The sequence below is a fragment of the Podarcis muralis genome, chromosome 11 (assembly GCF_964188315.1).
Source record: "Podarcis muralis chromosome 11, rPodMur119.hap1.1, whole genome shotgun sequence".
Classification (NCBI taxonomy): domain Eukaryota; kingdom Metazoa; phylum Chordata; class Lepidosauria; order Squamata; family Lacertidae; genus Podarcis; species Podarcis muralis.
Window position 1 is genome coordinate 47,761,764 of NC_135665.1, and position 25,657 is coordinate 47,787,420.

Below are 25,657 nucleotides of genomic sequence, written 5' to 3' on the forward strand. Positions count from 1 at the left end.
AGATTGTACAGTGGTACCTCGGGTTACATACGCTTCAGGTTACAGATGCTTCAGGTTACAGACTCCGCTAACCCAGAAATATTACCTCGGGTTAAGAACTTTGCTTCAGGATGAGAACAGAAATCGTGCTCTGGCGGTGTGGCAGCAGCAGGAGGCTCCATTAGCTAAAGTGGTGCTTCAGGTTAAGAACAGTGTCAGGTTAAGAACGGATCTCCAGAAGGAATTAAGTTCTTAACCCGAGTTACCACTGTATAGTTATACTTATCTCCTTGGCTTGGGGTTGCATAGCTCCATACCCTCCAATATTTCTCTGAAGAAATTATGGATGTCCTAAGGAAAATCAGGACATTCTAGGATCAAATCAGAAACCAGGATAGTCTTCTGTAAATCCAGGACCGTTCCTGAAAAACAGGGACACTTGGAGGGTCTGGAATGAATGAGGAAGAGGCGGCTGTAAAGATGGGTTTAAAGTGACCGAAGGATTGAGCACACAATGGGCTTTGACCTTTGGGGAGATTTTAAAATTGTAGAGCCATCTAAATTAGAGTTCTGGTAGCTAAGCAACTGTCATGTAGAATATATTACTGCTTGATAAAGTGGCTTTAAGGACTGAAGCAAAACTGATTGGTGATGAGCAGTTTGGAGCCTTGGAGATCTGCCAGGTCCATCCTTTGTTTACTGAGCTTCATCAGAGAGGAGTGTTTCGCCTCAAGAGCCTTAAGACAATTGTGCAGTAATGCATGGTGTGAAGAATTAAACGCCCAAGATCAACACAATCTGGAATCCACCTATAAATTCACAACAGCTCCTTAATGTGGGATTGCCACAATGGGTTCCTTATTTTCAAAGGCTGCCTCTTTTTTTTGCTAGTTATACCTTACTTCAGGGGGAGAAAAAAAATCACTGTTGGTGTTATTTTCATGGGGGAGCTATGTTCATGATCTCCATCTGGACACTTTTGATTGGACTGCCTATTTCCCACATTAGAACCTTTTAGATATGATTGCTAAGAGAATCACTTATGGTGTCTCTATCATGTATTTTACTTTGTAGCTGCTGTGGCATAACAATAATTATTTTGCTGTACAATGTAGGAATGTGTCCTTCCAGAGATCACAAAGATTAATCTAACCCGAGTCATTCCCATTTCTAGCTGTCTTGAAGAAAAGCTGTGCTGATTATACTTTTCAGTGTTATTTTTCAGCTGCAATGGGGTGCAAGCATGTATTAAATCTAGCCATTTTTTACTGAGCATTATTATCAGACATTTTATCAAGAAGTTTTTGAGGGAGCGGAGAGATCTATGCTCTTATCCAACTTCCCAAGTTTACAAATGCTATAATATCTATAAATGAAATGTGCAAAATGGAGGCAGTGCAGCAGATTGCATTAGCAGTATTTTATATACTTAGGTCAGGTCAGTTTTGCCACGAGGAGAAAATCTGATTTGTTGAGTTTGTTTCTTTTGTGTGCTAAATAGTACCAGCTTTCAGCCTGCGAGGCTGGGTTCATGCAAAATTGTTGCCAGGTTGATGGTGACTTTTTACAAGATAAAAACTTTCTGACTGATGGGAATTCAAGTCAGAAACATATGGAGGGCACCAGGTTGGGGCAAGGGTGTGCTAAAAAGGTGCCCTGCCCAGGGGCACCTATTTTTCCAAGTATCTAAAGATACCAGCATGTCTAAGCATAATCAGAAAGGTAAAGGTAAAGGGACCCCTGACCATTAGGTCCAGTCGTGGCTGACTCTGGGGTTGCGCGCTCATCTCGCTTTATTGGCCGAGGGAGCTGGCGTACAGCTTCCAGGTCATGTGGCCAGCATGACTAAGCCGCTTCCGGCGAACCAGAGCAACACACGTAAATGCCGTTTACCTTCCTGCCAGAGCGGTACCTATTTATCTACTTGCACTTTGACGTGCTTTTGAACTGCTAGGTTGGCAGGAGCAGGGACCGAGCAACGGGAGCTCACCCCGTCACGGGGATTCGAACCGCCGACCTTCTGATCGGCAAGTCCTAGGCTCTGTGGTATAACCCACAGTGCCACCCGCGTCCCTACCCATTGGCCCTAGCAAAAACAAGCTAGCTAGATTGTACCCAGTGGCAATGGCCCAACAAAGAAACTTAAGGTGTCTCAAGGGATTTCTTCATTGCTTCAAGACTGGTTCTTACATTGCAAAGAACCAGATTTATAGCATTGAAGAAATGCCTTAAGCCACCTTAAGGTTTTTCTTTTGCTGCACCATTGTCCCTGGGTAAAATCTAGGCTACCTTGGCTCTCCCTTTCTCCATTCATGTCACTTGTCTCATCATTCGTCCCCCTGCTGTTTCTTTATGTAGCTCTTGATTGCTCAGTGACATGTATGCCTCGGTCCCTGAGCTAGCTAGTTTCACTTTCCTGGATTCTCACATCAGTGCTCCATTTCACAGCTGCATGGTTAACCATGTCACTTTGGCTCCTACTCTTGGTTACACTCGCTGAATATTCCATCGGGGAAATGCATCCAACAGCGCTGGGATGTATCAATTCATTACTGGCTCCCGCTGCAGAGAAAACGCTGCCTGTTCGATGTGGTTTTATTTAAGGAGATAACATATGCTGTGTACAGGAAGGGCAGATTGGGGCTATTGTAATTGCCTGGAGTTGAATTACCTCCAGCCGTGTTCTTGTCAGATATCATAAGCGGAGACAGAGGGTAAGCCTGGTCAGTATTTTCTTGGGTTATCTCCAGTGGATACACAACTGCCACAGGCATTGGTGCTGGAAATTCAGCATCAGCAAACAGCCTTTGTGTTGGGGTATGAGCTGTAAGGAATCTTCTGTTGCATAGGTAGGTCACATACACTTGTGCAAGGATCATACACTTGCCTTTATGTTCCCTTATATATTAGAAAAGTGGGGAAATGTGCAATCAAGGTGCTGTTACAAAAGCTGGGTGTCATACCTACAAGATTCCAGGGGGGTTCAGGCACTCACCCAGGGTCTGTGTTCTTTTGGAGGACCGAGACTTCAGAGACTGTTGTATCTTTAAGAAATATGGTTTTTTCACCTATTTAGACCTTCAGTCTCCATGGAGGGAGTCCAGGTCTTACAGTATGGCCATTTCAAGAGGAGCTTGTCCCCCACAGCAGTGCAGCCATGGAGTCCAAGGCATCTCTCCTAGCCAGCCTTCAGCCAGCCTGCCCAAGATGGATCCCAGTATTTCTTCCCCCTCCTCCTTCACAGAACACCCCGCTAAAAACTCTCTTTTCCTGTCACCTTGCACCCAGTTATCCTGGCAACCTTCCAGACCACAGTCTCTGTTCACACCTCAGGGCAAGGGGGGAAAGGACAGTTCCCTTGCATTGCCAATGGCTCTCAATGGCCCTCGCTTGGCCAGGTCATTTTGCATAAGCTAACTCAGGGATTCATCTGCAGCTTGTATTTCTCCCTTTGCATCCCATATAACCAAATTCCTATCATTTATTAATTTATAGGGTTGGGGGGGTCCCTCCCTAATCTATAACATACCTTTAAAGTTGGAATGGACAAATTTGATGAACATTTCCTCCTGATTGATAAGAAAAAATGGGGGGGGGGCATGGAGGACTAGGGGACAAATTCAATTCGGTCCGCATTAAAATTATTAATTAATTAAGTTTATATTCTGCTCTTCATCAGAATATCACAGGGTGGTTTACAGCATAAAAATAGAAAATGAAAACACAAGATACATATAATAAGAACAACAACAACAACAACCCAACAATAATCCCTCTCCCACAAAGACATTTAAAAGGCCATAGCATGTTCAATCAGTGAAATGCCTGGTTGTAGAGGAAGGTTTCTGCCTGGTGCCTAAAGATATGTAGTGAAGGCGCCAGGCAAGCTTCCCTGTGGAGAGCATTCCACAAACAGAGCAGGAAAGTTGTTGTTCTCATGTTGTCAACCTCTGGACCAGGGGTCGGCAACCTAAGGCCCATGGGCCACAAGCAGCCCATGGGGGTTGTTTAACCAGCCCATGGACCCCTGCCGCTCTCTCGGGGACCCCCACTGCCTGCTCGGTCAACTCCCATGTGCTGTGCTAAACCGGCACAGAGAAGAGTGGGGACCGCCTTCCGCAACACTGGCCGGCTTCCCATTGGCTGCAGGAAGCTCCTGCAGCCAATGGGAAGCTGTGCATGCCTCCTCTGCACTGGAAGGAGCACCGGAAATAGCGTTTGCGCATGCGCACTCCAGCCCACCACGGCGTCTGCAGGACCATGAACCGGCCCAAGCCACAAAAACTTTGCCGACCCCTGCTCTGGACCGTTTGTGGAGGGGGCGCTGAAGAAGGGCCTCAGATCATGATTTCAGAGTCCAGGTTGGTTTAAAGGCAAATCTTCATAATCCCCCCTTATACCACTGACTTGCCTTTTCCCTAAACTAAAGAGTCCCAGATGCTGCAACCTTTATGTGGGGCTTAGAGGAAATATAAATGCCACCTTCATTAAATCATTCTCTGAATCCTCCCTGAATATGAATAGCGTATAATGCTTGTTACAACCTCTTACAATGGATGAATTATCTAACAGCAAGGCAGTTAAATAACTTTTTTAATAAGTCTGGGTAGCAGTGTCAAATGACCTCCGTCCCGAGGCCCACGGTGCTTGCTGGCTCTTGTCGGCGTCTACCGAACCACATCAGCCCAATAAATTGACAGAAATTACCGTAATTGCTCCACATGGAATTCTAGGACTTGCTGGCTTTGAATATAGTCAGCCAGCAAGGAGGCTTTTGATGCGATCTCTCTACTATAGCAGAGGCCAGTTCAAAGGATCCAATTAAAAGAGGGGCTGAGACTCCGTATGGGAGAGGAAGGCGAATTCCTCAGCCGGCAAATATAAATGGTGGGAAGGGTATCTGTAGCAGGAGTGCAGGGTTTTTCACAACGGCATGCAAATGCAATGTCGCCTCCAACGCCTCTCCCTCACGCCTGTGGGAGTTTGAACAGAGGGTTTATCTTGTCACCAAAGAAGGTCGATGGGAATAGACACCACAGAGTCAGGCCCTCTGTGGTCTCCCGTGAGACTGGCTGACTGAAACAGAAGGTATGCCTTGGCAGCCCATCTGTCTGGGAAACACAACAGACCTCGATGACTAGGCAGCTAGCCATCCTTCATTAAACCTTTGGTGTGTTTTGAAGCTTCCTGCAAAAGCCAACCATTTCCCTCATGCGTAACTAGACGTACTCCTGGCCTGGACCCTTCCAGCGACACTACCGCTCATCTAAATGTTCAGCTGTCGTTAAAATTAACAACATTAATAATACGACTCTTCTTTAGTCATGGAGAAATGAGAACACAGACCAGTTACTATAAGTCAGGGGCAGGGAACACTTTCCTGCTTGGGGGCTGCAAAATTGTGGGCACAAGCCAGGGGTAGGTGGGGCAGGAGCTAAAAGTGGATGTGGTTTCAACCCACACATACATCTTCATCCTGCATCCAAGCAGCAGGAGCCGTGATCACAGGCTAAAGGCACATTCCAGCCTGTAAAAAGCTCTTCGGGGCGTCTGGAGCAGAGTCAGTGATAGGTGTGTCCTGAAAAGGGGTGTGAACTGGGGAGGGCATGGCCTAGAGAGAATCCTGAGGGCCATTTTGGTCCCTGGGCCTGAAGTTCACCAGCCCTGCTCTAAGAACTGCTTTGGTCGCGCTGTGTGATGACTTCTGTTGGGGAGAGACAAGGGAAATGTGTCCCTGTGTGGAGCCAGTGGGGTATACTGGTTAAGAGCAGTAGACTCGTAATCTGGTGAACTGGGTTTGCGTCTCTGCTCCTTCACATGCAGCTGCTGGGTGACCTTGGTCTAGTCGCACTTCTTTGAAGTCTTTCAGTCCCACTCACCTCACAGAGTGTTTGTTGTGGGGGAGGAAGGGAAAGGAGAATGTTAGCCGCTTTGAGACTCCTTCGGGTAGCGATAAAGCGGGATATCAAATCCAAACTCCTCCTCCGCCTCCTCCTCCTCCTCTTCTGTTAATTCTCCTCAACCTCTCAACAGCTTTTGATACCATTGACCATGACATCCTTCTTGAGCGGGTGTCCAAGTTAGAGGTGGGTGGCTTTGAGCTGGTTGCTATCCTGCCTGATGGTTACTTCCAGGGAGTGTTGCTTGGGGAGTGTTCTTCAGTCCTGTGGAGCCTTCAATTTGGGGTTCCTTGGGGTTCGATTTTATCCCTTATGCTGTCTAACATCTGCATGAAATGACTGGGTGGGTTTATCCAAAGTTTTAGAGTACACTGTCGGCAATTTGCTGATGACCCACAGCTCTGCTTCTCCTTTACATCTGTGGGTGAGGCAGTGGATGTGCTGGACTGTTGTCTTGCCTCAGTAATGGACTGGATGAGAGCCAACAAAGACTTGGGCACTGTTAGTGGGTGGTTCCCTAGACCAGATGGTTGGGGGGCTGGCTGATCTGGAGGAGCGGATACATAGTTTGGGGGTACTTCTGGGTCTGTTGCTTTTGGAAAAGCCCCCACTCCATTACAAAACAGGACATTGGAAAGTAATGTGCAAGTAGCTTCTTGGTGACATGGATGATGATGTTGGACTTCACCACCCATCAGCCCCATCCAACATGGCCAAAATCAGGCTTATGGGAATTGTAGTCCAACAAATTCTTGAATGCCACAGGTTCCCTGTCCCTGACATAGATTCTTTCCTGATCTCAGGGCACCAGCCATGGAAGTTCTTCATTCTTATAAGCATCAGGCTCATTGGAAACAAGTGGAAGTAACTTTTACAAATTTATGAATTCAGCTTTTCTAAATTGCCGTTCGGCAGCCGTGGAATTCATTCTGCTGAAATGCTTATCTATAATTCAGCACTCTCCAATTGCTGGATAAAATTTGGAAGCATATTCAATCAGATGGCACAGTTTAACATTTTGAGGCTGGATGAACATTTTAATATGATTGATCACTACCCGGTAGTTTCTTGGCAACAATCATGAGCTGATTACTTCCCCCATTCCTCGCCCCCATGTGATCAGTTCCTTTTAATAAGGAACCACCACCGACTTGGAGGACTTGTGTTTCTTGGTGGGATACAACAAACAAGCTCAGCCAGTGGAAACCTGTGCAAGCACTTCCACTAACACAATGCCTCCCTCTCCCTTTCCCCCCCCCCCATGTCCCCTGCATCTCTCAAATAGGCTTCGGGAGGGGGGCAGAAGATCCCCTGAGCAGTATGCAGGGGGAGAGAGAGGTCAGGTCATTCCACCAGCCAAGCAGAAGTGCTTCCAGTGATAGAGCAGTCTGCTAGCACTATGCTGAATTCCTCTCTCTGGTTGCAAAGACCAGGCTGAGAGATAAGCAAACAGCATAATATAGTGGTAGCCCTCCAGATATTGTTGGACTACAGCTCCCATCATGCCTGACCATTGGCCATGCTGGATGGGAGTTGTAACCCAAGAACATCCCAGGCTTCTTCAGTGGCCTGCCTCCTCTCTGCTTCTCTGCCCCACCTCAATTCAACCTCTGATTCTGCCTCTGCTTCCGGACTGCTCTCCCAGCCTCTTCCTGCTCACTAGACCCTGTTGCATCTTCGGCTTCTGACTCCTTCTCCTCCCAGTCTGCTCCCTCTTCTCACTCATCACTGTCCCACCACCAGTTCCCTGGCTCTGAGCCTTTCCCCCCTAGGGGTCCCCCTGCTGGTGCCTCCCACCACTCTTCAGCATCCAGCTAGTCCATGACACTGGGTCACCAAACCAGGCCAAGCCCACAGTGTAAGGGGACAGGAGACATAACACTTGGCCTGCCATGGCACCGATCTGAATCTCCCCACTGGTAGCTGTTACTTACTAGGGTCTGGATCTGGATCTGGCTGTACTGGATCTGGCTGGCTCTCAGATCCTGAACTGGAGTGGGCTGATTTGGGGCAACCCAGGATTCATCCAGATTGGGTTGAGGCAGCCCAAGATTGGCCTGGGCCATGTCAGGTTCGCCTGGAGTGATTGGGGGATGTCAAAAGAGCTGGGGGTGATTGTGATGAGGAGAGGAAGGGGAGAAGGAGATTTGCAGGCAACTGGTGTGTTTTTCCTCTCCCCCTGCAACTGCATGTTTCACCATGTTTAAGTGGTCCAGGGGGGAGAAGGAAACATTTGTCTCCTTCTCCCTGTCCCTCTACCACATGACTGCCCAAGGCCCCCAAATTGCGTCGAGACTCAGATCTGCATACTCTAAGCTCCAGATTGTCTTGGGACAGATCAGGGCCATTCTGTAGCATTGGAACCACAGCCCTGTTATTTATCCCGAGAGGAAAACTGGTACTGGCGCTTGGGGTGGGTGGGTATTTTGATGCAAACTTGAGGAATCATTAGGAACATTACAGGGATGATGATGAAGAAGAGTTTGGATTTGACATCCCGCTTTATCACTACCCTAAGGAGTCTCAAAACGGCTAACAATCTCCTTTCCTTCCTCCCCCACAATAAACACTCTGTGAGGTGAGTGGGGCTGAGAGACTTCAGAGAAGTGTGACTAGACCAAGGTCACCCAGCAGTTGCATGTGGAGGAGCGGGGAATTGAACCCGGTTCACCAGATTACGAGTCCACTGCTCTGAACCACTACACCACACTGTGATAGAGAGATCTTTCTCTGACTCTCCAAAGACCTTGGCTACCTGCAGGTTTTTGTATTGGGAAAGAGAAACACATTGGGCCAGACACATAATCCACTTTCTCTCCCCCTCTCCCCCTCTTTTTTAACAGCTAACCAGAAGGTGTTTATTGCTAATGTCAGGGTGTATAATGTAGCTGTTTTATGTTTCTAAGAGCATTCAGCCATGTGGGTATCTGCCATGCCACATGGGCTGTGCTTTCGCTGAATAAACTGCTTAATGAGGCCAATTACAGGGATGGAGGCACTGGGAATTACAAGGAATGGTAAACAAGACAAGGGACAAGGGACAAATTTGATTTTGTTTGAATTCTAATAAGGAACCACCTAATTCTCACTTCTCAAGCCAATATGTGATCCAAAACACATCTGTCTTTTGAAATTTGCCCTTCTCCAAATTTTGCGTTGCAGTTCTCCAGCCAAACAAAAATGCACATATTAGGGGAAAGTGTGCATAACATGCATGTATTAGTGAAAATGACTTTTAAAACGCATAATAGTGAAAATTGATAGCAATCATGTGTATAGTAGTCAAAATTGCATACAAAATGTAGTTTATTGGCAGAAATTTGCACTAAAATGTTAACACATTTACATGAGGTGTCTGGTTTCTAATTTTTTTTAAAATTGCTGCAGGAATGTGAAGAATTGAATTTATGTTTGAGAAATTGAGAAACCCAAACTAATGGAACTATATATCCTTAAACAAATTTGTCCATCCTTAAACAAGACACACCACCTCCAGCCCAGGGAAAACACCGACTTGGGTTTTTTCTTCTTGTTGCTATGTCCATGTGGACTATTTTCATTAAAATGGTTCAGATTTTGGTTGTGATTTGAATTTTAAGATTATCTGTGGAAGGAAAAATATACTTTCCTACCTGTGAACTTCTCTTCTTGAGGAGAATTAAATCAAGTAGAATTTTGTTAAGTTGGATTCTCTGCTGCAAGTTTTCCAATTGTATTTGCTACCTCCATTTTTATTTATTTTTGAGACCTGACCCATTAGGGTGGGGAACCGTTGGCCCTCCTGATGTTTCTGAGCTTCAGTCAGAACATCAAAACCCAGAGCATCCAAAATGAAACAGGAAACAAAAAAGAACATTTCTCAAGATGCTGAGAATAAAATCCTTTCTCTCTCTCTCTCTTCTCTGCTCGGCATCTTGAGGTACGTTGATGGATGTTGGAGCCCAACAACATCGACAGGAGTTGTCACCATGTCTAAAACCATGGGAAGCCAATGCTGGTCATTGTAGATAACACTTAGCTAGATGGGCTGGTGGTTTGACTCAATGTAAGGCGCCTTCTTATGTCCCTGAACATTTGATGCTTTCAATGGTGGGTAATTTTTTCTCTTCTTCCTCCCCAGAGCTCTCCCCGCCATGATGCAGTGGGTCCAGACTCAGACACCGGGCGAAAGTGGTGTCAACATTGTCACTGCGGACTTTGTAGAACTTGGCGATTTTATCAGCACGATCATAAAACTGAACTACATCTTGGCTGAAGGCGAAGCTGATACGACTTGATAGTACCGTAATGTGTCCGACATGCTCTACAGTGGAACTTATCTCCCTTAGTTGTGTTAGGTTGTAATCTTGTGGCACAGATTTTGCAAGCACATGCTGAATATTATTCTTTTCTTTTGGACATGCTGAGGACTTAGAAAGGATGAGGGGGGGAGAGAAAGAAAATGGGTTGTTGTTTTTCTACTTGGTCTGATCATTTCTTGACATTGATTAGCTTGTGTCTCATGAAACCCAACCAGGTTTCATTTACACAGTTATCTTATTCAAGAAAGCCATTCATAAATATTTCTCCAACAACCACATGTGGTTTTGGCCATATTGAGGATCATTCGCTATGCTTAACTTGTAACTGGCATTCATGAATTGCCCTTCGTCTGTGCAGTAGATTCTCATTGTCTTTAGTAATTCTGCTGCTGAACAAGAACATTGTATAGTCTTATCCAGGTGCTGTTGGAACTCAGGTGGGAGGGAAGGATGTGGCATCATAAAGAAAAGACCAGTCAAAAGTTAACAGTTGCAGTTACAATGCCTAATAACGAGCAGATTTCCTGAAATTTTTAAACATTTCAAATATGTTGTTGCTATTGCTTTTAAAAGAAGTTCCCCATTGTGAGGATAATTCTGTCTTCTCCTGTGAGGGGCAGAAGGCCTGTCATAGACTTATGCACAGAGTTTCATTATGCAGTTTTAGAGGTTGACTCTACATTACCATTTGGAACCATGGCTTCCTGAGAAGTCAATTAAAAAAAAATCATTATATTGATTTGTCACTTTAGTTAGTTAGTTATAAAATGTATTAACTGCCTTTGGGGAATAGGAATGCAATGGAGTATCCAGGGAAATGGCATGACTGGAATCTTGAATGGAAGCACTCCATGCTGCAGCGTTCTGTTGCAAGTCCCACTTATTAAGCTAAAATAAGCTTTTCTTGTCTGAATGAATGATGAAAAGCTATTCTTTCTAGAGCAGGAGTTTCCAAAATGTGGTCCATGAGCTTCATTCAGGTAGTCTGCAGCATGTCTGTGGATTTGTGGTTTAAGATGGGAGAAGGCACACCTATCCCATTAAATACTGGTACTGAATTTTAATTGTGTTTTTGTTTCTTCTTTTATTCCTTATATTGGATTTTATTGTTTGCATTCTATGGAATTCAATTTATAGTACTGTAAGCTGCAATATAGAAGAAACAAAAGAAGTAATAAAAAATACAATTAAAAGCTACAACAAGTAGCACCACACATTGCAGTTGCTACAACAGGCAGAAAAAACAATAAGTGGTCCGCGAGGAGGGAGAGAACCACTGTTCTAGAGAAAGTTACAAAGGAAGACTGCCCCATGTTGTTCTTAAAGGAATATCCAAAATGTTTATATACTTGACCATGTGAGGAAGTACCTCACACATAAACATATCCTAGAATTCAGAGATACAGTTGGAAGATATGTAATCTCGCCCCCCCCCCCTGGGCATTTTCCCTCATAGTACTCACTGGTATGAAGTACCAGTACTTCTTTTGTGGCCCATGGCAGCCAATTTGGGCTGGCACCCATGGTACTTTTATCAATATATACCAGCACCTCTTTTTTTAACCCCCCAAAAGAGAGAGCACATGATAAGTACCTGAAATCATCACAAGACCTCATAACAGAACATGAAGAAGAGGTCTGATAATTTATTTGAATTTTCAGAGAAACCTGAGAAACAGCCTAGCTTAGTTGATCTACCAGCTGTTGCCCTGTCACGGGTCTTCTCAGACTGTGGACACCATACATAAAATCAGATCTTTCACAATCATAGCCCCACTTCAACTATCTCTACTTCTTCACCTCTGGATCCCACATTACTCTATAATCTCATCCCTTTTCCTCTTTTAACTCTCGCCTCCCTTGCTTCACTATGACTGGAAAACCTCCAAGTCACTTGGATTGTCCCCACTCAGTGGTGAAATGTTAGCTGTAATTCTAGACTCTCAGCTTAGTGGTCTTACAGGGATGTTGTTTAGTGGGGTAAGACATATTATTCCACTTATTTCAAAATGTCAGCTGAGGGTCCTACTTCTCATTCTGCTGAAGGGGACCCTAGATTTCTGCTCCAAAGTCCAGCCTTAACTGCACCTCCATTTCTGCTAGGACAACAGTAATGGGTGTGCAATATTCCCATATTCAGCAAATTGTGCTCTAGGGTAGCAAGATTCCAAGTTTCTTCTCTCCCTGAGGATCCTTCTTGGAGTAATATCCCCAGATCTTGCTTCTATTCCCACCTGTCTAAGCTCATTTGTGTGATGGAGTATTGGGTGGTACCATTGGTCAGTGGCAAAGCACAGGATTTGCATGCACAATGTTCCAATTTTGGTCTCTGGCATCTCTGGCAAAAGCAGGTGTGACCACAGACTATGCTTCTTGGCACTGACGGGAGTCAGAGTTCAACAACAGCTGCAGGGTCACAGGTTCCCCCAGTCCCAAGTTACGGAGATCAGAAGGGTTGGTAGAAATCTTTGCCTCAAACACTGCAGAGCCTCTGTCAGTCCCATTACTGGGAAAGACAGACCAATGGTGTGACAGTAGAGAGTATCCTAGTCCATATATGAATGGATAGTGCCCAGGATTCCCCTGGGCTCATGCACTGCAAGCAAATATCAGTTATGGAGCTGGTGGGAAAGCTGCCAAGGGGGAGTTTCCCCAAGTCCACCATGACTAGTCTTTTGATGAGCCCCTGATAAACTTCCAAGGAATCCCATGGCTCCCCAAATCATAGTCTGAGAAAACCTTGGCCTTAGGTTAATGATGACAAGAGAGACTAGATGCTGAACATCTATGGGCTAATACTGTCAAATGTTCAAAGATGGCTAATCATCCAACATTGTCTGCTGAATGGAGCGTATGAAACATCTCACCGACATCTGACACCAATTTTTCATGGGAAGAAGTGATGGGGGGGGGGGTCAGTTGTTGTTGTTGTTTTAAAAAAATCTATTGGGAACAAACTTTCCAGAAGCAAGAATTATTCTGATCCAACACAGGAGGATAAGCAGCCTTCCATAACAGTTGCTGACGCAGATATGCTACCAAACGTACAACTGGATGGATTTCTCCATCCACATTGTCATGCATATCCAACACCTACGTTGAGACATCACCGGATGCAAATTAGGAATCTGCACCCAGAATTATCAGGTGTTGAGCATAGCTAAAGCCAGGGCTGTTTTTCAGCTGGAACTTGTCGGAATTCAGTTCCGGCACCTCTCAGGCTGGCGCCATTGCCATTGTAAGAGAACAAGGGAGGTGTTCATGGTGAGTTCCAGCACCTCTTTTTCTAGAAAAGAAGCACTGGCTAAAGCCAGTATGTTTAGGGATGGGTATCTCTCTGTGTGGTTGTGTTTGTTTGGCCGAATCCTGTATTTCCATTTTAACACCCATTCAAATCCAGTGTGTTGGTTTTTTTTACTGGTTCAGTGGAATGTTCATAAATATTCCCTTCTGGTGTTGTACGACAACAAAACACAGCTGTCTATTGTGCCCCTTAGAGGAGAGCTTGGGGAACCTTTGGCCCTCCAGATGTTGCCAGACTCTGCCTCCCATCAGCCCCAGACATCCCATCAACCCAACGTCAGGGCTGACTGACTCCTGACAACATCAAGAGGACCACAGGTTCTCCATTTCTGCCTTAGGCTGTGCACACATTACCAGCTTAGAACGCTGCCAGTCATTCTTTTTCTCAATGTAGATTGAAGCTGGTTTGGGGGAGAATGCCTCAAAACACAGTATGTTGTTAGAAATGGCAAGGTAGATAAGGATCATGTGTACACTGCTCCCCCAACCAGCAGTGGGAGCAGACTGAGTGCAGAGTAAAAGCAGGAGTGTGTACACAGCCTTAGAGCAAGCAATTCTGAAGATGGATTGTCAGTCTGCTTTACAGAACAGCTTCAGTGTACTTTATTTCAAATAGGACACCTGGAGGGACAAGCCCAGCTGCCTGAACGCTGTCCTTTGTGTGGACCGTAAGAGCTCAGCCAATAACTAGTCTAGCTTCTTTTACAGTGAAGCAAAAGCTAATTGTGTATTATACAGTATGTGTGGCATAACTCTGCAGTAGCTTCTGTGTTTACATTGTTCTGAACTGTTCCCGTTTACCTGCCGACAAAAAAAGAAAGAAAGATCAAATGCGCTGTATACTCTGTAAAATGTATTGATTACCAATTTGTTAAGAGTTCAGTGATTCCTTCTTCCCCCAGCTCATAATTTTGAAATTGTGCCAGTGTTCCTGTAAGTTTTCACGTTTGTGTTTGTGTGTATGTATGTGTTCAGGGGTGTGGGGTGTGTACTACGTTGTACAATATATGAGAATTAGCAACTTCAGCCTCAATGGAAAGGGTAGTTGTGTTATCTTCCTTAATGCTACAAATGTTCCAGCTTGTGAAATCTTGAAGTTTCATGTGTGCTTGAGGATTAATGTATTTGGGCTGAGATCCAGAGAGCTCTTTAATAGAAAGACTTCTTTAAAAACCAACGAGTGCATGGAGCTCTTGAAGCTCGCTAGATCTCACTCCTAGGGTTTGGTTGCTTTCCTTCTTAGTACGCAAGTTTTAATTGTAAAGATTTAAGAAAAATGAATGTTTGCTTTTTTAAAAAAACAAAACAATGTCAAATATACAACCACAAATCTTACAATGGAATGAATTTGCAAGGATTGATTTGCAGGTTTCATGCTAATTAAATCTGAAATTCAACATAATCTGTGTTTCACTGCCAGGTTTCAAACCTAGGAAGGAGAGAGGGGGAGGACAGGTGTTGTGACACTGAAACCAAAGTCAGAGACCAAAAATTCTAGTTTTATTCCTGAAACTTGGGATATAATATTTTAAAACAAACATAAATACATGCCTACACTATGCTAGGTTTGTTCTTCAATGTTCTGAATATTATAGCTATTATAGATAGGGGGGATTTGTCAAATTTCAAATTGAATGGAAAAAAATTACTTCCACTCTGATTTATACGGCCAGTTCACACAAGCTCTTTAAATAATTCAGATGGTGCATTTGTCACAAACAATGAAGGGAATCACCAAACAAAAAAGGAAGCAGTTTTCATTCTGACACATATCAAACACTGGTGTTCTGTCCTCACCATTGAACCCATGCCCCTCCTTCAGTGGGTGATAACCAACCAAATCATATACAAAGTAGACCCATTTAAAATCAATAGACAACTTCGTTGTTTTCAGTGGGTTTACTCTAAGTACCACTAACTACCCCACAGTATGCACTAACTTCTCTTTACCTAATTCAAGTACTCGAGCAACATTTTAGTGCCAACTGCCCCCCACCCAACGTTATCAAGTCTGGAATGGGTGGGAGTGGAAGTCAGTTGGCCAGCCATTTCACTGAAGTTCTGAGCAGAAGTGAAAACTGAGTTTGGTGTTTCTTTCACAGGGAGAAAAATGGATTCAGGCTATAATCCTAAATTCACTTACTCAACATGGTGTGACTTGCTTCTCTATAAACATCCACTTCTAAGTAGACATGACTAAGGATAAGATTACAATCCTGTGCATATTCACATGGGAGAAGACTCTGAGATTTACTTCTGAGTGTAGGCTTGTGGTACACCTTCTATTTTCTGAACAACCCACTTCTTGAGTTAGGGGTAAATATAGTCCTGCTACCAAAATTCAACTGAAGATAATGCCATTCTTATTTGCAAATCATCATCATCTTTATTTATTGCCCACACTTCACCCTAAGGTCCCAGAGTGGGTTACAACAATTAGAATACAACATTAAAAACAATTTAAAAACACCTTACAATCACAGAAACAAGATGAGTCCTATTGTGAAAGCGTTCATTGAGGCCAATTCAAATTTCGGTAGGTGGCGGCAGTTGTCACAAGGTAAGTACTTTGTGTGGGGCTGCGGACGAGTGCCAGGCAATCTTCTCCCCAGCTATTAGAAACATATGAAAATAAAGGGATGCGCTAGGATGGAATTAACCACCACCCCAATGGCTGACCACAACTGTAAGCTGCAGATTGAAGCCCCATTCCCGCACCTAGTCAGGTACCCTTGCTTTCAGTGACCTTAAGGAAGTCTTAGTTCATGGAGGGTGGTGGCCTGGTTCTTAAATGGGTCTGCTTCATAAGCAGGAAATTATGTGGTGCTGCCACGCTTTTGATGATAGAATCATAGAATTGTAGAGTTGGAAGGGACCACAAGGGTCATCTAGTGCAACCCTCTGCCCAACGTGGGGCTTGTACCCACAAACTTGAGATTAAGAGTCTCATGCCCTACCGAATGAGCTGCCATTTCCAAAGCAGGACTTTTCCATGGCTGGATTCCAACTCTCACCAGTCTCAGCCAGCATAGCCGATGCTTGAAAACGATGGGACTATTACAGGCAGAAATACCTTCTAAACCACCATTCATTGCCATTAAGAACAATGGTCCTGGCCAAGTTAAAGACATGTATGTACAAGAACTTTGGGAGTAAGTCCTATTGAGATTTGCTTCCAACTAAATGTATCAGGCCAAGTGCTGCATTGAAAGTGGTGAGACATGTCAGTTGCACATCTTGTGACTGGTTTATTGCATTCAATGGGACGCAGCTGCAATGAACTGTAGCTGGGTTGAGGTTATAATGATTGACACCATCATCAGTTTATTGCAGTCAACAGACCAGAAATAAACTATACATTGCACCACGCAGTACTAATTATTGTCAACAAGAAAATCCAAATGGAGTTTTTTCCCCCTGACAGGACAGCATTAATCCCTAAACCCCTTACTTTCCTTCTTTCTCCAAGAAAACACATACTCAAAGCATCAGAGTGACTGGATTTTATTTGGATGAGAATTCTGGATGTGTTAAGTTGGCTCAAATTGCAAATGTGTACCAAAGGTTCACGCGGCTGCACCTGATTTTCTCATTCTTTCAGAATCTGGGTGCTTTAGTAAATGTTGCATTTCTTAAAAACAAAAACAAAAAAAGCGCCTACAGTTCTGTATAGCAAATGTGGATTTTTATTAAAAGAATGTGTATTTAATGTAAAGACAACGGCGACAACCGGATTTATTTGTATTCAGTGAAATGTTAATAAAGCCCTGGTACCCATCAGATGGTTTTGGGTGTTTCTTCAGTTCTTAAACACAGCAAAGTCCATATTAATATACAATACACTTCACTTTACCCCGTTTAGACATTCTTGCAGGAGAAACAGCCTGTTCCACAGTCAGAAAGCCATTGGGATGTTTCTCTTAACATTAACTTGATGTTTTTACTTCATCTGCAATTTCCACCTGTTCAATCTAGCCCTCCTTTCTGGACCAATATGTTTGCGCCATATTCTACATGGCAGCCCCTCAGATATTGGAAGGCACCTCTCATGTGTGTCTCTAATCTTCTCTGTGACAGGCCAAATGTTTAAATGAGTCCTCTTACTGACTGAGATCTTCCAGCTCTGTTTGAAAGGTAAGTCTACACCAGGTGATCTGCTCTGTATTTGTATTGTTTTCTTTCTTTCTTTGTTACTACCCAGACTGCTGCTCCAGAATTCCAAGAACCCCTGAAAACTGAGGTTTTTGAAAGGTTCTGTCCACCATTTTGATTCAAAATGGCGTCCAATTGTTTCCAAGCAATGATTCCTGTCAAATTTGGTTATGGGGTGTCCAAATGCCTAGCAAACAGATAAACAAAACAAACAAGTTTCCAAAATGCAGATAAAGGTTTTGTATGCTGCATATATCTATTGTGCCTTTCACTCTGGGTGTTTAAGGTCCTTTACCTTTGAAAACACGAATGCACCAAAGTCTTTCATATGCCTCTTGCAGACTGCACACCATGGTTTCCTCATTTTTCTGTCCCCATACTTCCCAACTGACCCCCGCAATCATGAGGACTACAATTTGATGCACACGCAAAATGTGCAAAAGTGAAGCTAATTTGCACACACAGGCCACATGCTCTGCAGAGAACTCACGGAGCCTCGTCTGTTGTACTTTCCACTTTTTAATCTAGGTTGCCATTTTTGTCCGAGCAAATGGAAAACGTAGCAAGCATTTAGCACGAAGATTATCTGAAAGCAAGAGGAAAACCACTTCAGCAGAACTGGAGCACAAGAACAATTGTATGCTCTCCTTCGCAATGCACATCTACAGAAACACACACACACACACAGAGAGAGAGAGAGAGAGCGCTTTATAGGTCATTGCACAAAATGTAATTGAATTGTTTCCATCGCTTGCTTTTGTCGAAGTGATGGGTCTCACTCCCTGTTTGTGCTCTCGAGTTCATGGTTTCAGGCCGCGCTTTAAGAACGGCTCTGTTATGAATTACGAGATGCGGCAATTTGCTGGTGGCATTGATTCAAGCAATCTCAATGCAAATTAGCTCTGGTGGCAAAAGGTGAAGGCGAACTAATAAAGCGGCCTGGCTGCCCACTTCTTATCGCACGGAGGCTGGTGGTGCTGCATACAGATGAGGCCGCCGAACGTCGATAACAATGTTCTGCTGTGACTAAATTAATTAAAACCTGGTTTTATAGCTTTCTCCCGGGATTAGGGAGGAAATTGATCATTGTTCAAATTCATAAATTCCCAAACAGCTCAGCGAAATAATATTTAAGCATTTAATCTTCTGGCCGTGGCGCTTTGGCATTTCTTAGCCATGTACAAAACCGGGCGCTGCAAGGTGGTGCAGAAGTGTGGCTTCCTGCAGCCATCTTCAAAACCCTTGAGGGGCTGCCTTACAGGAGATGGCACAGGCTCCAGGGAGCAACAGTGAGGGACAGTGTGGTGGGGCAGAGCTGTCTTCCTGTCACCGCCACTGCTGCAATTATTATCGCTGTTGGTTTCCTAATCATGCTCTGTCGTGAACTGACAATGGGGATGAAAAAGAGGATCCTGAATCTGTGATATATTTCAATCTACAGAAGCTACTGAATCTCCTGGTATGCCCCACGGAGGACCTTAAGGTCCATAAATAGCAACACCCTAGAGGTCCCGGGCCCTAAGGAAGTTGATTAGCCTCAGCCAGAGCCAGGGCCTTCTCAACACTGGCTCCGGCTTGGTGGAACGCTCTGTCTCATGAGACCAGGGCCCTGCAGGATCTGATTTCTTTCCACAGGGCCTGTAAGACAGTTGTTCTGCCTGGCCTTTGGCTTGGAGCCAATTTGATTCTCTCCCCCCTCTTTCTTTCCTTTCTCCTCCTGTGATGAGGCTATGTTTTAATGTTGTTTTTTAATCTTGTTTTAAGTTGTATTTCAATCAACTTGTTTTTATTACTGGTTGTTAGCCACCCTGAGCCCGGTCTTGGCTGGGGAGGGTGGGATATAAATAAATTATTATTATTATTATTATTATTATTATTATTATTATTATTATTATTTGCATCTAAAATGGATTTGGGGTCAAATTTTGCATCTCTGCTGTTGAAGAGCGTGCCTGGGGAGAATTGCTTTCCACTAAACCCATGATGCAGTGTCAATGCAAGATAATATGAACACATATGAATGTTGTGCTCCTACAGTGGTGCCCTGGTGGCAGGGCACAAAAACCGCCCGGCTCTGGTTTGGTGTGTTGTGGCTCACACGTTTGTTTCAAGCAATTTTGATTAAGGAATATAAAACCATTTCCATTGATGAAAGAGTTCTTCAGAATGCACTGGGGATGGTGCCAGTTTGTGTAACTGTTTCTGTGTTTCATACTGGCAGCGGCAGCAGAACCTCCCAGCGTTAAAGAGTTCTCATTTCAAAAGGTGGGAGAGAGATGGCAGTCAGTTGCTTTTTCCTCCTAATCTGGCACAGTTCAGCTCAGCATTTGCCCTGCATGATGAGGCACGCTTGGCAACATCTGTGATAGCCTAGCAGAGCTGAAACAAAGGAGGAAAATGTGAAGGATCATGCCAGTCAGAACACCATGGACCAAAAATCTTAGAAATGGAAGGTGCTTTTCAACCCTAGCAACGCAGATATAATAACTAAAAATAAATAAATCATGAAACAAGGGAATAGTCTGAACTTGACCCTGAATGAAACAAGTTCACCCAAGTCCTTTCCAGAGCAACTCTGTTTTGTGCAATTTTCATCCAGACATGTCGAAAATGCTTTGCTTGCCAGAAAACAACATGAAGACAACTATTGAGGTTTGCTTATACTGAAGAGGGAAATGGCAAAGTTATTCTAATTATGCAGTATGTGGGCATTTGTAGCCAAGTGTACACCTGCGCTCTCAGCCTACGATCTGCATAGCATTTTGATAAATTGGTGTGCTCAGCTCATACAGAAACGGAGGCGTATTGGGGTCCACAGTCTACAATTCTCCATGCCCTGCTTCACTGCCTAACCAGATCATACCTACATCAGCCAATTTTTTGAGCTGAAAGAGAGAGAGAGCATAATATTTTTTAAAATAAAAATTGCAATCAAAATAGAGAGAAATGTCACAGGAGATGACAAGGAAGGCAGGCAGGCAACATTGCCAATTCCCACTTCTCACTATGGGGCTCAAGAATGTGAGAAGTTAATAGTCAAGACAGCTTGGGAAGAACTGTCAGCCACAACTGCCTAAGAGCCTTCCATGTGGGGATCCTAACAAGGACGAGGTGACTCCAGCGGTGAAGAGAGAGAGGCAAGAGAGGAAAAGTGAAGGCAAGGCTTGAGGTGTTTTTAATTGAGCACACAAACCGAAGAAGGGTCGGAGAAGAGAGCAGTGTGTGAGTTCAGAAATACAATAGCAGGCCAAATTCATTCCGGTCGGTGCTATTTTTCTGGAAAAAGAGGTGCCAGAACTCATCATGAACACCTCCCTTGTTCTCTTAGAATGGCAATGGTGCACACCTGAAAGGTGCTGGAACTGAGTTCCAGTGAGTTCCAGCTGAAAAAAAAGCCCTTCCATACTAATATTGCACCCAAGTATTGTAAGCTGCCCTCAGTCTATGGCAGGCATAGCCCACAAGATGCCCTTGAGATGTTGTTAGACATATAATACCTTGGGCCAGGCTGGTTGGTGCTGATAGGAGTTGTAGTTCAGCAATAACTAGAGAACATCACACTGGCTACCCTAATACAGTCATACCTCATTTTACATCCGCTTCATGTTATGTTCTTTCAGGTTACGTCCTGTAAAGGGTTACTTCTGGGTTTTGCCACTCGCGCATGTGCAGAAGCGCAAAATGACGTCACTCGCATGCGCAGAAGCGGCGAATCGCAACCCCCGCGTGCGCAGAAGCACTGCTGTGGGTTGCACTCTTTTCATGTTGCAAACGGGCCTCCAGAACGGATCCCGTTCGCAACCAGAGGTACCACTGTATAGGATATAAACAGGTAATTTATTAGTTCTGCTTACACCCTCCACTTCCTTAGGATGAAGCAGCTTACATGGGGCTCCCAGTTATCTACCACACAGGGATCCATCAGACATTTCCACCTAATGATGCAGGAATATAGGAAACTTCCTTATACCCCTTGGGTCCATCCAGCTCGGTATGATCTACATGGATTGGCAGCAGAATTTCAGGCAGGGCTTTCCCCCTGAACTACCTGGAGATGCCAGGAATTGAACCTAGGACCTTGGTAGAGCATTCAAAACTGATGCTTCCCCATTGCTCTTCCCCAGGTACTTTGGCATCAACTGCTCCCAGATAATTCTGTGAGCCCAGTAAGTAAGGGTACCACCATGCTGTATTCTGGCTTACATGCTCGTTGAAGTTCTTTCTAAATTAACTCACTACTATTTGATTGTCGCAATCTGTGAAGCAGTGTGTGTGGGTCTCTGGGCGCAATTAAAGGCAATTAACATAATTACATGGGGCTGAGTTACTTGTGATGCTCCAGATGCTCTCAGGGCTTGATGCTTCCTGATGCTATTAGCAGCAGACTGCTTCTTTACAGGGGCCTAAAGGGGCAAAAAGAGGGAGCTCCTACTGCACTCCAACCTCAGCTTGATAAGTCTTCAAGTTTCCTTAAAGAGACAGTTGCAATCTTCTTTCCAAAGGTCTTGGAGGTCTATTTGAATAGTTTCTCAGCCTGACAAAAAAGGGGGAAATAATGAAATTGACTAATAAAATATAGGCTGGTTGGTGTAAGAAGTGAAATTTACTTACAAAGGATGAAGCTGACTTATCTATCATTAGTCAAAATAATGTATTTGACAGAGATTTGGCCTTCAGCTCCTGGGCCCATTCAACTTGGCTATAGTAGTCACTGATGATCTTAGGGCCTCTCTAGAAGGCCTTTTCTTCATTAGTGCTCATGAGGGCAGTTATATGCTGTCTTGCTTTCAATGCCATTTGTGCTTTCAGATGTTTTGGTTTAGACATACTGTTATGTACTGAAGTTCTCACCCTAGGCCAGCAGGGGGATACTGTAGATAGTTATGCAAATAAGGGATCGAAATTGACGTTCAGTGATTGGATAGTTTTAGAAAATTGTTACAGTTACATTGTACTGGAGCTCTATATAAGCAGGCTGACTGAACCCTTCAGTTCAGTTCTGTTCTGGCCTGTGAATAAACAAGAGCTGTTTGAGGAATCACTGTGTCGTCTGATATGTTCACCCACAACTTAACACATACTGCTTTGTTTCCACTCAGTGAATGTCCCAGAACTTCCAGCTGAAACCCGCAACATGACAGATGGTGCATTTTATTTTTCAACCCGCTTTTACTGCACCGGAGTGCAAGAGCGCCTCTCCAGACCAGCAATAATGCAGTGACATTGGGGAAATCATAGTATAAGAACTAATAAAGCAGAATGACATGTGGATTATTTGGTATAAATCCATCACTAATGCAGCACCCAGTAAAAGATCACTCTCCTCTCCTCTGACTCAGTTGCTCCAGAAGGATAACACGGTTGATGGTATTGAAAGCCACTGAGAGGTTGAGGAGAATTAACAAGGACACATTTCCCCTGTCTCTGCCCCAACGGAGGCCATCACACAGGATAACCAAAACAGCTTCTGTGCCAAAATCGCAATTGAAATGCATGTAGAAAATCATATATTCTGGATGTGACCCCAAATTTAAAAATTCTAGGAAGACAGAGCAATGGAAATTGAAGTAATGACTGACTATATTTTATGTATGGACTCTCTAATTTTACTCTTGGAACCCTATATGAAAGTGTCAATTAATACCGTGAGCAGACACACAGTTCCTTTACTTGGGTCTTGTGGCAAAGTGGTGGTGGTGGGTTCTGGTGAAATCCCATGAGATCTCACAGAGCTCTTGTGAGATCTCACGGAGTGCACAAAATCTCCTGAGATCTTGCTGGAAGCCACCACTGCTTTCGCCTCTACTCCGCCAGTGACAGAGGCAGCAGGCTGGGCAGCTATCCTCAGGGGACCACCTCTTGGCATTCCTCCACTTGAGGGGGCTGCCTCATGGGCGGGCCAGCTCTGCTTGTAGTCCACCCCCTGCCTGATGCAGGAACCACAGGTCTTATTTGGGCTGTAGATGACAGGGACTAAATCTGGGGCCTTCTGCATGAACTTTATGAATGAAGAGTCTACAAAGCCATGTAATAATTCAAAAATCACTGCCAGGTTCTAGGATTGGCAACTACTTCCACCCCACCTGACCCAGCCTTGCTCTTGTGCCTTTAAAGGTAAAAGGTAAAGGACCCTTGGATGGTTAAGTCCAGTCAAAGGTGACTATGGGGTTGTGGCGCTCATCTCACTTTCAGGCCGAGGGAGATGGCGTTTGTCCACAGACAGCTTTCCAGGTCATGTGGCCAGCAGGACTAAACCGCTTCTGGCACAATGGAACACTGTGACGGAAACCAAAGCACACAGAAACAGTGTTTACCTTCCCACCACAGTGGTATCTATCTACTTGCACTGGCGTGCTTTCATACTGCTAAGTTGTGCCTTTATTAGCTGTCTGACACACAAAAATGTAGCAGATGACTTCCTCTCTCACGTTGCTTATCTCTATGCCAGGAAAATCTGTACCTGTTGAAGTTCTGATATTTCGGTCTGCAGCTTTCTTTCTTTCTTTCTTTCTTTCTTTCTTTCTTTCTTTCTTTCTTTCTTTCTTTCACTGTGCTTCCTTCTCTTGTCTGCTCAGCAAAAGAAAAAGAAAAAAGCAATCAGTGTGCTTATTTTGAATATTGCAATAATAATATAAAAAATTTACACGCCAAACATCCCTATAAGATGATTACGGCTTTTGCTGTTAAAACCCTTCTAAAGCTTTTCCATGTTTCATTGCACTGCATTAATCTAGGTGCTATGAATGCGGCGGCTCCCCCGCTAATGAGTTTTTCTTCTTCTTTTCTAAATGGCAAGAGGTAAGCGTATACCTTTGCAGATAGTGAAGCCTGAAAGGGCTTGAATTGGTCGTGATGTTCTGGCGTTGTTTTCCTCCACTTCCCCAGCTGCTGCCAAATAATTTGCAGTTCAGGAAAGGCTAATGGAGCCATAAACAAAGCACAGATGCCACCGTGACTTTTTTTATAGCGCCGCATTATGGAAACGGTCCTCTGGATATTTCTGCTGCCGAGCCAGTGGGTGGGAGATGCCTGCCAGAAGTCATAGCGATAAGTTAGTGCATTTCCACCCAGAGACTTCTAAGTTGCTGGGCCCCATATGCACCAACATTCTCTACTAGCAGCTGGTGAGTTCTTTAACAGGCTATCAAATGACCATCTTTGAGTTGGGATTTCAGATCAGAGCAAAGATCAGATCAAAGATATTGGGTTGTAGCCAAGCCTGCTGTTTCTCTGGTGCAGCAGATGTCCCTTTGCTCAGTAGAACTTCCCCTTCATCTCCCCTACAGCTCCACCCCACCCCATGCACTCTCAAAGTCTGCTCCAGAGGTTTGGAGGGGGTGCGTCTGGACCATATTTGGGGGAGAGGAGAGGAAGGGGAGGTCTTGTGGCTTGACTGGAACTCTGCTTGTGTTGCATGAGATATCACCCCACTGTGCCTGTATTGCCTTTTCTACAACTCACCTACAAACAGGTTCATAATTTTCTAGAAGGTCAGTCAGGTGACTTCAAAATTAGATGGCTGCCAGCTGATGCAAACCGGTTTGCTACCTTCAAGATAGCTTTATATTCCCTTGTGGTGGTCAGAAAGTGACAGGCTACTGCTTTGACCCCAGATGGTGTCAACTGCCTTTTAAAAACGAATTGAGCATTTTGTATTGGTGACTTGCCATTCTGAATACAGTGGTAACTCGGGTTACATATGCTTCAGGTTACATTGGCTTCAGGTTACAGACTCCGCCAACCCAGAAATAGTACCTCGGGTTAAGAACTTTGCTTCAGGATGAGAACAGAAATTGTGTTCCGGCGGCGCGGTGGCAGCAGGAGGCCCCATTAGCTAAAGTGGTGCTTCAGGTTAAGAACAGTTTCAGGTTAAGAATGGACCTCCGGAATGAATTAAGTACTTAACCCGAGGTACCACTGTATGTCCATGCTTAATTTACTCTTGGATTAGGTTGTTTCTACATGTTTTCTGGCCATTGGCTGCAAACAATACAAGTCTGATGGATAACACTGGCGGTTGGG

The 25,657-nt window shown here is 44.4% G+C and overlaps 1 protein-coding gene across 1 annotated transcript in view; it reads left to right on the forward strand.

Annotated features, from left to right (window-relative positions):
• The window catches only part of PLCXD3 (phosphatidylinositol specific phospholipase C X domain containing 3), an 80,269-nt gene extending 63,006 nt beyond the window's left edge, over positions 1–17,263 (forward strand). The window contains exon 3 of the mRNA XM_028748806.2: positions 10,000–17,263. Within this exon, the coding sequence (XP_028604639.1) occupies positions 10,000–10,156 (157 nt within the window). The 3' untranslated portion in view covers positions 10,157–17,263. The remainder of the gene's footprint in view (positions 1–9,999) is intronic.
• Positions 17,264–25,657: the final 8,394 nt, after the last annotated feature.